The 14128-nt window shown below is 39.4% G+C and overlaps 1 protein-coding gene across 1 annotated transcript in view; it reads left to right on the top strand.

Moving 5' to 3' along the window:
- Positions 1 to 9865, top strand: part of LOC149275829 (metastasis-associated protein MTA1-like) — a 147937-nt gene extending 138072 nt beyond the window's left edge. Inside the window, exons 19-20 of the mRNA XM_089504250.1 lie at positions 9449 to 9600; positions 9724 to 9865. Of these exons, the coding sequence (XP_089360376.1) occupies positions 9449 to 9600; positions 9724 to 9865 (294 nt within the window). The remainder of the gene's footprint in view (positions 1 to 9448; positions 9601 to 9723) is intronic.
- The last annotated feature ends 4263 nt before the right edge of the window (positions 9866 to 14128 follow it).

Below are 14128 nucleotides of genomic sequence, written 5' to 3'. Positions count from 1 at the left end.
TTTTTACTTTTTTTTCCATTTTTATTTTTTTAACTTAGTATTTTATATTAGTGAGGTAATTACCTTTCCAGCGGTATATGTTGGGGGTCTGTAGCTGCTTAGATGCCTGAGATACAGGCATCTAAGCAGCATGCCCCCATACCTCTTTAACTGACAATTGTCAGTTGTTAATAAAGTTGCGCGGTGACGTCATCACGTCATTGCGCGAGACGTCACCTGCCGGATCGGGTGGCCCCGGTAATGCCCTTCAGTTTGAGGGGCAGATCGCCGGGGTAGGTGGTGATGGAGGTCCACAGACCTCCATCAAGGTAGGGTAGTGCTAGTGACGGCATGGTGCCGTCGTTAGCACCTGACTGTGACTGCTAGCGACGGCACCATGCCGTCGTTAGCAGTCAAGGGGTTAAAGTCCCATTGCGGGACTGTCCTGGGTGGCTCCAAATTCAGTGGGGGGGCAACAGGGGGGGCAAGGAATATCCTAGGGGGGGCAATTGCCCCCCTGTAGCGACGCCACTGCTGTGGTGAGAAGATAAAATCAGGGTCTGCCTGAATGTATGCATATGCAACACAGTGGTTTGAAAGTAAGAGAGGATGTTTAGTTGCACTGTATAATCCTTTTGCATAATAAACTGACCCCAACTGTTCAATGAAAAAGCGCTTTGCATTGAAGATGTAAGTGTCTGTCCCATACATTTGAAAGATGCAGGCAGTTAGCCTTTGGTTTATATAGTCATTACTAGTGAAAAGACAACAGACTTATTTCATCCCACATGCAACAATACACAACAGAGGTAAAAGAATTTGGGAAGGAACATTTAAATGTAAACTAGACAGTGGGACATTCTTTATACACGTCTAAATGGAAACAAGGCTGACAAAACACATACCATAAAACAAAATATTGAAATATTAGGAGGAATGTCGTAGTTGTAAGCACATCATGAGAAATATTAAATGTGCATTTATTACAGGATCTTCAAACCAGCAAAATGTTTTTTTAGCACTATACGTTTATATCTCTGTAGTTCAAATAAATGTGTCTTACTTTGTTTTTTTGTGCACTGTACTTTTGGTATGTCCCAGTAGTTCTGAAATAACTAGAGTTCGTATAAAGTATATTGTTCATTACTCTCAAGTCTTAAAGTAAATGCAGGACTGTTCCCCAAATTTTATTTAAAAAAAATGTATTTCTAATAATTTTCTCTGTTGTATATGCCACTTTCTTGATACTACAGTGTCTCGAATGTTATACTGTATACAGTCAGTGTTAGAAAGCACACAGTCTTTTTTAATTCTATGGTTTTACGTATCAGGACATTGTAATAATCACCTGTTCCTTAGCAGGTCTCAAAATTTGGAAAATACAACCTCAACATATAGCACATTACACTGTTTCATAATTTATGCAACAAAAATGAAGTCAAAATGTAGAAGCCATGTGTGAAAACCTAAGTACACCCTTACTGCCTGCATAGAGCTTAAGATGCTAAGTAGCAGGCAGGTGCTGCTAAAAATGTTTTACTGGAAAAACATTGTGCACAATCGTTTTAGAAGAGGCTCAGCAAACAGTTGCATAAGTCAAAGCAGCATGTTACCTCCGTTTGCTAGTCTGGAGCATTCAGATGTGTGTTAACACAACGCCAAGGAGGAAAAACATCAGCAGTGATCTTAGAGAAGCAATTGTTATTGCTCATCAATCTGGGAAGGGTTATGAGGCCATTTCCAAACAATTTAAAGTCCACCGTTCTACAGTGAGAAAGCCTTTTCTCTTTAAAAAAAAAAAAAAAGAATAAATTCATGGCCACACAGCCTAGGTTTACAAAGTTGCATCTGAACAAGCCATATGATTTCGGGAACAGTGTCATTTGGACAGATGAGACCAAAGTGGAGATGTTTGGCTATAATGCATTGCACCACGTTTGGTGAAAAGCAAGCACAGCATATCAGCAGAAATACCTCATACCAACTGTCAAACAATGTTTTGTTGAATAAATCATGACATGGTGTAATATGTCATGTAGTGGCATTCATCTGAGGTTGTACTTACCTAATTTTAGAGCTAAGGAACATATCATTGTTGTTATGTCCTGATATGTAAAACATTTTACCAAGAGATTTATTGGTAACCTATGTGCTCAAGATGCATCTTGAAAACCTGAGGTATGTGATCTATGCGGGGAAGCTATTTGTAGCTGTACACATAAGCACCTTTGGCTCGTCCTCCTTTCTATGCTGATATTCAGTTTAAATTACCGCAAGAACAAATTACTCCAAAAATAGTGGTGTCAAGAGCACTTGTAGCTTTCTAATCCAAGCCCACAACTCCCAAGATGACACTCCTAGGTACCTTTTATCGCTGCTCATGCAGCAGATCCTTGTCTTTTAGTCCACTATCTCGATACACATAATAATATGCAGCTGCGTGTATCCAGCCGCTTAATTGTTGAAATCAGGGTTTGAGCAGCTTAATTCAAGTGAAGGAAAATCTTAATGCTTCAGCATACTAAGACATTTTAGACAATACAAAGCTTCAAGTTTGTGGGAACAGTTTGGTGAAGACCCTTTTCTATTCCAGCATGACTGTGCCCCAGTGCACAAAGGAATGTCCTTTAAGACATGGTTGTATAAGCTTGAAATTGACTGGCCGCACAGAGTCCTGACCTCAGTCCCTCAGTCCTGGAATGGAGAATGCAAGCCAGGCCTTCTCGTCCAACTTCAGTGCTTGACCACACAAATGCTCTACTAGATGAAAGGGCAAAAATTGTAGAAGGATGTGGGGATAATTTAATTCAGTTGTAAAAGTAACTGAGTAGGAGATACACAGCTCAAATATAGACCTTCATAGGTAATTGAATGAATGGACTGACAGGAATTGCATCATATACCAGAGAAAATAAAAACCACTCTATCTGGAGAATTATGTATCTTGTGTACCCCAGATGTTGAACCCTTTTCCGTGGTAACTATGACTTTTAGTCAAACACTCAAAAATCAGACAGCTGAATACCTAACTCCTTTTGGTTACATGGAAATAGCTCTGTTCGTTTAGTTTTTCTTACAGATTAAAGATATAAAAATGGTAGGAAAAGAGAAAAACATGAAAAAAAGGAAAAGAAAAAATCAAACCTGAGCAGATGCGCTGTAGTAACACCTCACTCTCTATATGGTTATGAGTTATGTGTCAACCTGGATTCTGTTCGACATTCTACTGAGATCACCCTTACAAAAATTACAAAGACCTAATCGCTGCTAAATCCAAGGGGGCCACTACTCTATCGTAATCCTACTTGACCTTTCTGCTGCTTTTGACATTTGGACCACCCTCTTCTCCTTCAAACTCTCCACAATCTTGGTCTCTGTGACAATGCTTTATCCTGGTTTATATCCTATGTTCCCTCATCAATTTCCCCCAATGTCAATGGTGCAATCATCTCTCCATCCCTTCAAGCTCGCATTGTCTGCATTCATCCCTTCCTAACACAAGATGCCACTAAGACTCTTGCCCATGCCCTCATGATCTCCCACCTTGATTATTATAACTCTGTCTTAGCTGGTCTCCCACATACCTGTCTCGCCCCTCTACAATATACCCTTAATGCTGCTGCCAGGCTTATTTTCCTTTCCCATCGCTTTACTAACACCTCTCCCTTCTGTCAGCCTCTTAACTGACTGCCTGTGCGCTTCGGGGTTAATTTCAAAACCTTGACTCTTACTTTCAAAACTTGTCATAGTGGTTCCCCTACTTGCATCTCCTCACTCATTTCTAACCGGTCTCTCCGCTCATCCAATGATCGCAGTCTGTCCTTTCCTCGGGTTTCTAGTTCGCACGCATGCTAACAAGATGCTGTAGGCTGCCCCTACCATCAGGAATTCCCCCCTGCATCAGCTTTTTTTATATTTAAAAAAAAAAAAAAAATAGCCCTTTTAGACCCACTTTTTTAAGGAGGACTAGAAAATTACACCTTAACACGCGTTCTCCCATATTCCTTTAGCTCACCTTTCAATCCCTTTACTGCAGTACTAGTGTTGCTGGTACATCATAGTTGCGTTGTACACTAATTGTTATGCCCTGTCTACCCTTTGTACAGCGCTGCGGAATCTGATGGCACTATATACAACTAAATAATAATAATTTCCCCTGGGAACTCTCAGGGTTTGACCGGGAGATCTCCGGGTGAAGCACCAGTTCTCCTGGTCAAGACCCGAATCCTCCGGGTCGCAAGAGCGGGGTCTTGGCACACCCCACTCCCTGCCCATTTTCCCTTTAGATGGGGTGGGGACGCCCCCGACGTCAGCAGGAGCTCCCACTAACGTCAGCGGAAACTCCCTCCAACGTCAGTGGGCAGTCTTGGCTGCGTCCCGCAAGAGAAGGCTCCAGGTAGCCAGAGTGAAGGAGTTCCCAGGTATGAACATACCTTACACAATAATCATCTATGCTCAAAAATCAAAATTTTTAAGGACGTTCTTAAAAACAAAAAAATCCCAGAAGAACGTAAAAGTTTCCCTAATAATTTGTGCAGATTTAAATACAATAAATGATTCCTTATTGGATACCTCCACAAAACCAACAGGTAAATACATACAGACCTTCAGACTCAAAAGCAGCCCCTTTACTCCACCATGGAGTTCAAATTATATACCCTAAGGAAAGAGACTACAGTTTCTTTACACAATTCATATTCACAAAAGTTTCCTCCTAGTTAAAATGACCCTCCAGAGAGTTAGCAAGCATTTGTGTAGGATTACTTACATAATCTGACCATGCTCCAGTGTTTTGGAAAATAAAGGAAACATTTTCAACTACAGGGACAGGAAATTGATCAATGATCATCCTTTTGTCTTTGACAGTAACGCAAATCAAAACAAGTATTCAACAGAATACATTGAATTAAATGACTTACTAAAGACTTTGACAGTATCCCAATGCGAGCTACAGAAAACTGTCATTAAAGACTACCATCATAGCTTACTCCTTACAGCTGAGAAAAAAAGGGGGAAAAAAGCTTAATTAACTCACAAACTTTCTGGACTAAAGTGTCAAATCAAAATATGAATATCAAGAACAAGGACCAAAGCAAATTAGAGCCATTAACCTAAAACTGGCAGGGATTAATTCCCTGAAAATTGAACTTGGAAATGGAAATGAACTTGGAACCCGGCTTGCAAGAAGATTAAAGAAAAAGGACGAAAAGGACACACAAATCTTGACATGGAAAGAGTAAAAAGCATTTTAAATACCCAAGGGGTGTCTAATTAATTAAAAAAAATAAGAATGGTTTGATGGGGTAAATTGGAGCATCCGGTTTCAAACATAGGGCATAGGCACCGACTTACCAAAATGGGAAAAAAAAGTGCACTTCCCAAATGTTGCCTTTTAGCCCCCAAACACCAGACAAACCCATGCATGGGTGGTATCACTGTAATCAAAAGATGTTGCTGAACAGTGTTGTTTGACAGTGACATGTACCAGGAGCTGTAAATTCATACCTGAAGTAAAAATTACTACCACAAATTTTGACAAAGGCTGGTGGTAAAATTAGTGAATGGAAAGGGTTAAAATACCACCATTTCAAATACACTGGGGTGTCTAGTTTTCAAAAATATATGGTTTAAAATTGAATTAGCCTGCTTCAAAGATGGCCCACTTAGGACATGGGGCAGTAGGACCAGATGTTAAAGTTCCTAAATGTGGCATTTTACCTCCCAAACAACCCAACAAACACACCCCATGCATGGATCACTGTACTCGGGAGATGTTGCTGGACACACATTGGGGTGTTTTACAGTGACATACACCAGGAGCTGTAAATCCATACCTGAAGTGCAGGGTTAAAAATACCAGCATTTGAAATACCTTGAGGTGTCTAGTTTTCAAAAATATATTGTTTGATGGGATAACTTGCAGAAAAAAAGGGAAAAAATACATTGCGTATTTCTAAACACAGGATGAATACTAGAATCTATTTAGCTGTTTTTTCATTAGCTTTTTTTTGGATGAGTAAAATTTTTCAAGTAAAAGTGAGGGGGGGTTTTTTCCAATTTTTCATCATATTTTATATTTTTTTTGTATAGGAAATTAGATATGATCAAAATGGTATCTGAAGAAACCCCTTCTTGTCCTGAAAAAAACAATATATAACTTGTGTGGGTAGGCTAAATGGGTGAGGAGAAAATTACAGCTAAACACGGGCACCGCAAAAGTGTTAAAACAGCCTTCGTCCCAAAGAGTACAAAAAATTTAAAAAAAAAACAGCCTTGTCCTTGTCTTCGGGTTTACATGTGCTTATATTGTTTAACATAGTCACAGAGACTATTTTGAAGGCTTGTGAACATAGGAAATTTGAATTAGTACATAATTAAGTGCACAACACATGGCATAAAACAAGCAAATATATTTCTTGACATCTTAGTAATAAAAACACAAAGCCATGTTTAACCTCTTAACAACCGTTGATGTATGGGATATGTCAGGAAAAACATGTCCTTGAGGACCAAGGATGTATCCCCTACGTCATAATTTTTCCACCTGCATTGTTAAATTAAATCCCTGCACTTGAGTAGAGCTCAAGCTGACAAATTTGACAGCCTAGTCTATCAGATCAAGTGTGACAAGGGTCTAACTGAGCACCATTACATTTTACAGAAATTTGCTTCAACAGAAGTTCAGGGCATTTCCTTCTAGCAATGGCATCACTGATGTCACCAGGGAATCCTCTTGATGCAGCAGAGGCTCTGTAGAGACGCCTTTCGGGTCTCCTACCACAGTATTTCACTGCAGCCTTATGACAGGGCTATCATAGGGCTCCACACAGTGATCAGAGGGGCTCCCCATAGATGGGAGTACCACAGGGAAACCTTATAGAGGAACCCCCCCTGATGCTCTGTTGGGTAACCTTAACAGGTGATTTCACCAGTGACATGTTTCCCTGTGCTAATAGAGATGCTTGTGGTTATTAAAAACCCAAAGTGACTCTCTATACATTGTGGACTGTGAGATCATTGTACTTTTTTTTTATTTATTTTTTTATTTTTTAAGTAAAATAAACATAATGGAAAATAATATAAATTTTTTTAAAAATCCCATCGTATCCAGCCCTACTAGTACCTGCCCCAGTTACCTATAAAAAAAAAATACATTTAAAAAAAAAAATTGCTTTGACCTACTATTTAGGAAAAAAATTATATGGGGTGATTTGAATTGGGGGCTAACTTGGGTAATACTGCTGAACATATTTTTTTTTTAATGCAGTCGCTTATTTTCTGGACTCAGTGTGGGTTGCCTTTTTAGTAATGTATCTTTTTATGGGGTGGTTTTGCTATCTGTGACTAATATTGATGTTGAAGTCCCTCCGTGCTAAATTGGAAAAAATAGAGTGCAACTTGTAATATTTGCCCTATAACTGAAAAAATAAAAGACATGGCCATATAGGTTAATTTTCCTATTAAGGACAATTTAATTAAAATGTATCTTTCCTAATTTTATATGTATAATTTGTGTCGCTACATTAAGAAAATTGCTGTTCTGTAGTGTAAAAAAGCCCTGGTTAAACCTAAAGTGCCAAGGCCACTTGATCACAAGCCTTTCTCTGCTGAGGATCTTGAACAGACCCTTCCGAAAATGTAATACATATGTTTAATAGAAGTCACGATTTTCACAAAACTGGCAGTTAATTGTCACGAGGTGGGGGATAACCTTTTTTTAATACCAGGAACCACACACATACAGTCTAGCATACATTGCATCTGCAGTGTTGTTCAGTGACTTTTCTACAAAAAAATACAACTTTTCATAGGTCTGAAAAATACTACTGCACTTGTACAAACAAAGCAGTAACACTGTCCCAAATCCTACATTTTACAGTTCAGAGCATTAAACAAACATTTGCAATGGTGCTTACATAAATAAACCATTTAAGAATCTGAAAATCATCCTTTTGGGTATACAACCCGAGCAGCCAAGTAACATTTCAGGTGTCTAAATCAGGACACCAATGTTGGGGGGGGGGTAATGCTGGAGATGTGGCCACCTGTCCATCTTACGCAATGAGCCACACCACAGCATTGCCTGGGCCAGTTAGGGTAGATCAGAGGATCTCCGCACCTGGCCCATGATACCCACTGGAACGGTTGCTTGAAAATCATTGTCTTGTGAAAACTTGGACATTTGGAAGGTAATACTGGTGAATGTACAGTTAGCAGTAATAACAATTTCAATCTGTTGGTCTTCACCTGATTGGGTGTTCAAACATGCTTACTCTTTACACGTCCAAACGCTATTTTAGGTGGTCACGGTAAGCATACTGTAATGCTCTTTTACAGTCACAATTATACCATGCATTAACAAGTTACAGTCCTATCTATAGAATGCCTGTTCAGCAAATCCTTCATTCCATACTTTAGGTCCTGGCCTATTAATATTTTTGACTATTGCCTATACCAATTAATACATATGGTCCTTTTATATTATTGGGGTTAGCAGAGATGTTAAATGTGTTAGACTCTTTTACAACATGTTCCACAGTGCCACCTTTGCCCCAAACAACTTGTGAGTGACAATTTTTCCCCAAACTGGTTGTGAGTGCCTTTGCTCCATTATCGGTACCATCCTAACCGTCTTTGCCCCCAGCTTGTCAGTGCCTGAAAACAGCTTATATGTGCCATCTTTGCCCTAAACAGCTGGCCTGTGCCATCAATGTCCCCAGACAATTATGTGCCTTCTTTGCCCCTTGCTCCCCCCTCTGACATATACTCTGGCACGTGCAAATAAACAAACTTACATACACAAATTACACATGCCAACACACACGTATTCATACTTGCTAAGTTACCTGTACACACTCATTCTAACACACACTCCCTTTCACACCAATGATGCTAGCACACACTCCATCTCATACCACTTATACATCCATGCTCACACCCACTTATGCACGCACATTCATGCACCCTGCTGCTTTCTGTCAGGCTGCTTGGACAGTGTTTCTTTGTGGGGTCACGTGATGTAACATGACTGCTATATATTCCTGTCTCCCTGTGTTGGTTCAAAATAGTTTAGAAAAGGGCCCGTCCAACCTGAACCGGTACCAGGAGACAGGAACAAGTGGTCACAGGGGTTGCCAAGGGCCCTCTAGAGGCATGGGCCCGTAACAATTGCGACCCCTGTAGTTAGGCCACTCGGTTTTCCTTTGCTTTCATGTGGTGCAAGCTATTGTGCTACTACTACTGAGTCATGTAACATTAAGTTACATGAACCCACTAAGCTCCTGTCTCCCAGAAGTGAAGTGCCAGTGTCAATGGTCACACTGGGTTGCTTTGTTTTGTACAGCCAGCTGACCCTTTAGTGAATAGACCCCTCTGTGTACTGAAGTAGATAAGTTTTGGGGGGGGGGTTTACATGCAAAAGTTGCTGGGATAGTTCTATTTACAGTAATTTCTTCTTTTTTTTTTTAAGGGACCAAACCGAAGCTTAATGCTCAATGGAAAATCTTATCCACCAAAAGTCCGGTTACTCAGAGCTGGCTGCATGATTCCAGTAAAGAGGAGACGGATGAATTGGATTGATGCTCCCGATGATGTATTTTACATGGCAACTGACGAAACTAGGTAAGATGTGTATTATTCATAGTACGATATCTACATATACAATTCAATTTAAGAGGCAATGCGTTACTTTTATTTGCAAAACTGGTTAATAGTACCTGATGACCATTTTTTTAATATCTACAGGAAAGTCCGCAAGCTGCTCCCGTCTTCTGAGACAAAGCGAGCTGCACGTCGCCCATATAGACACATATTAATTCAACAAGCTCAAGCAGGACCGCTTTTGCATCAACCAGTTAATGATGAACCTATTGTTATTGAGGACTAAGAGTATCATCTGATTCTCACAGAATGTCTCCTCCTCTGGAGCCTTTACTCAAAACTACACTTGACTGACTTTATGGAGGGGGAAAAAAACATGATCGTCAAAGAAAATGTGCTTTTGAAGAACATCAGAATTGAAAGACTTGCTTCCTTTTATGGTTTTTTTTTTATTACATATTCATTCCTTGTAGGTGGTAGACCAGTAGAACATTTTTTGTCTGTTTTGAGACGATAAAAAAACGAAGCCTAACTTATTGACGAATATTTGTTATTGTCAGTGCTTATTAGGAATAAGGTTCATCAACCATGTAAACATGTAAGAACCTGCCATTGCTTAATGCCTTTTTTTAAGAGGCGTGCTAATTTTTATTTCCTTCCCTCAAGGGTGCCATTTTTTGGTTTCTGTTGTGGTATTTTTATTTTAAAAATGGTTTTGTATACCAAATAAAAATGTCTGTAATTTTAATATGATATATAATGTTGCAAGAAGAAAGCTTGCAGACAGACCAATGGTGTGAATGCTGTGAACAAGTTTATAAATATAACATTAAAAACAAAGCAAAAAAAAAGCTTGACATTTTAAAAGCAGACCTGATTCCATACACTAAATATTTGAACCAAAAACATCACTGTTCCTGTTGTTAAAGCAATGTTGTGACCTGTAATTAATTTTTGTTTTTCGAATTGTTTTTTAACAAAAAAAGTTTCTATTGATGGCACATGAGCCATTGACAAATTAATAATTGTTTGTCGTGCCAGCACACAGAAGATCTTTGAAAGCTCTAATCTACATCGGTTTCTGTTTTTATCTTGATTCTTACAGCAATATTGCTTATTATATAAAAAAAAACAATCTGAGACATGTTACCCATGCTGTGAGCAGTATTTCCTGCCATCGTGTGTTTTGTTATATGTAGAATTATTCTTTATAAACAGGCTGAGCTGCCCACAACCTTAACAGTTATGGTTTCCCATCATTGCTTATTTAAGGTGCTGAGTCACATGCTTGTTTAATAATTTTCATTTTTTTTCCCCCTAAACTAATTTTTCATCTGAAGAGTGACTTCATATTGTTGCCTGTTTTTCCCTCAGAAATCTCATGATGCTTTGACAACCACAAGGGATTCTGGGTAGGCACATGCAAATAAGGTTAACAATTATCACCTTTGCCTCTATATCCACTTTATACATGGATCCCTCGAAAAACAGGGATTCTGGCTTGTCTGGTGTCTGTAGATGAGTGTTTAATAATACTTTTACTACCCCTTAAATTTAAGTGGAAGGGTTTCCATCACCTTTTACCCACCATAATTTATGTAATGGTATTTCTTAGCTACCCCAAGCCTCAACTATTAAGCCAGTATCACAACCTCATGCTGATGAGTCTCATGAAGAACGAAACAGCTGTCCATGAGTGGTGATCTGGCTATTATACCAGAGTCCACTTGATCAGGACACAAAGCAGGGAATCCACTTGATCAGGACACAAAGCAGGGAACCAGGAACAGTACAGGTGCAGAGCCACAGCAGGAAGGTCCATAGACTTCAATACAAAGGCCCTCACTGGAGGGCAGGGCAGGTTCATAAAGGCAGGGCAATCCAGGTAACAAGGCCCAGCTGGATGTAGACTAGGGCTCAACCCAGGTAACAAGGCACACCTGAGTGCTCCAGAGGGTGGAGGGTGGCCACTAGTGGTTGCAGATGTAAACACCACAGGTATAAAAAAGCCATGGTTCAGGCAGTGAAAAATTGGTTCCTGACAAACACAAAAACCCAGCTTTGCAGGTACAGATCAATTGGAATTCACATAAAAACACGGCATTAAAGGTATATTTAAAACCCCCTAAATTACAGGGATAGATCACAGGTTGCACACCCCAAAGCAAGCCCTGGCGTCCACACTGTCCACATAGAACCTGGCCAGCACCCAGATAACACACATACGATTTGCCATCTTTGTCCCATATACACCCGGCCTGTGCCATCTCGGTCCCCAAGGCTCAAACATCCTGCTAGTGCCATGCTCTCCCTCATTCAGGCAATTCATCCATTTTAAGAAAATACGCCCCTTGGAGCTTCAAATGAGGGGCTACATGTATTTCGAGGACAAAAGTTGAGTGCGCAAATAATGATGGAATGTGTCGCTTTGGCTAGAAAATATGTTTTTTCTATCCATAGCGACATGTTCATTTGTGTCTTGCGCACTCCAGGTTTGTACTAGAAACACATACAGCCCCTCATTTGATGCGCCAAGGGGTGTAGTTCTTGCAAATGTGTACTTTTTGTGCCATAATTTAACTTCCTACGTGAGCAGTAATGCCACGTCAAGGCTTCAACCCTAATTACTGATCACTACACGCCTTTCATATCTCCATTCACTCGCAGAAGCACACACCATACTTTCCATACATTCACTCACAGAAGCACACACCATTCTTTCCCCTTACAATCCCAAAGAAATGATGGTAAAGGGAGAAAAAAAAAAAATCACTTTTACAGCAAAAATAAGTTTTGCAGTAAAAATGCAAGGAGCTCCAGGGATGAGATGGTTACTCACGTACCACACAGGCTAAATGGCTGATTTTAATAATATTTGCAGTTCATCAGGCTTTAAAAAATTGCCTCCCTCTACCGTTGGCTAAATTTGATCAAAGGGATCATGGGATTAAAAATTAGTATCGGCCATTTTTAAAAAGGGAATGTGACTTTTTATAGCTATATAGCTAACATTGGCTACCACAGTGATCATTTAGCTAGAATACTTAAACTTTTTTTTTTTTTTTTAAAGTTTAACTACTTTATGTTTAAAATCATTTAAATCATTTTTTTACATTTTTTTTTAACGTAATTTTTTTAAATTCTTTTTTTTACAATAGGGTGAGATAAATAGACAATAGGGTGAGATAATTACCTTTCCAACGGTATATGTTGGGGGTCTGTAGCTGCTTAGATGCCTGAGATACAGGCATCTAAGCAGCATGCCCCCATACCGCTTTAACTGACAATTGTCAGTTATTAATAAAGTTGCGCGGTGACGTCATCGCATCATTGTGCGTGCCGTCACCGGCCGGATCGGGTGGCCCCGGTGATGCCCTTCAGTGTGAGGGGCAGATCGCCGGGCTAGGTGGTGATGGGGGTCCACAGACCTCCATCAAGGTAAGATACTGCTAGCGACGGCACCATGCCGTCGTTAGCAGTCAAGGGGACTGTCCTGGGTGGCTCCAAAATCGGCGGGGGGGCAACAGGGGGGGCAAGGAATATCCTAGGGGGGGGTAATTGCCCCCCTGTAGCGACGCCACTGGATAATTGTGAACCTTATTTGCATATGCCTACCCAGAATCCCTTGTGGTTGTCAAAGCATCATGAGATTTCTGAGGGAAAAACAGGCATTCTGGCTTGTCTGGTGTCTGTAGATGAGTGTTTAATAATACTTCTACTATATATATATATAATTTTTTTTTTGTGAAAAGTACTTGCATTGAACACCATCAACTGGATTATATGGCACGCAGAGGCAGACAAATATACTTAACTGTAACTATAAAAAAAAAAAAAAGTGCACAAGCAGATGTTATGAGCTTTCAGTTGTCTGTAAAGCAGCACCTATACTGAGCTTGATCTTGGTTTTTTTTATTTTATTTTTTTTGTTTAATTCCTACTACTGCAACTTTTAGCTATGGGAAACTGGCTAACTAAGTTTGAGCAGTTCGAGAATTTATAGTTTTAACTAAATTGTTACTTTTTAGCTAATGTGTTTTTAGCTTTGAAATAGCAAAACGCTACTTGCCCAATAACTTTTTTGCCCATAAAACCATTTCTATACTCAGGACAAATAGTAGAATCTATTTAGCAGGTTTTTTCATTAGCTTTTTTTTAGATGAGTAACATTTCAAATAAGTTTATTTTTTCCAATTTTTAATCATATTTTTTTTTAGGAAATTAGATATGAATCTGAATATGAAAATAGTATCTAAAGAAAGCCCTTGTCCTGAAAAAATATATAACTTGTGTGGGTGCACTAAAAGGTGTCTACGCTGTAAATTTGTGGAGTAATGATTAATCAGTGCAAAAATTATACACCTAAATAATGATAATCAACTTTGAAATTCAACTGACACAAAAAATGGGTCAGAATGTGATGGAGGGAGAGAATTTTCATGCTTCATAATTGCTGCAACTTTTCCCTTAACTGCCCCCAGGACTTACACTGAAATTTTACTTATTTTCTTATTTTTTTTTTGTGACAAAAGTTTGTTTAATGCATAAA

This window comes from Sceloporus occidentalis, unplaced genomic scaffold, assembly GCF_023333645.1.
Source record: "Sceloporus occidentalis isolate IW3139 unplaced genomic scaffold, rSceOcc1.0.p SCAF_263, whole genome shotgun sequence".
NCBI lineage: Eukaryota > Metazoa > Chordata > Lepidosauria > Squamata > Phrynosomatidae > Sceloporus > Sceloporus occidentalis.
This window is presented reverse-complemented; position numbering and strand designations above follow the sequence as displayed.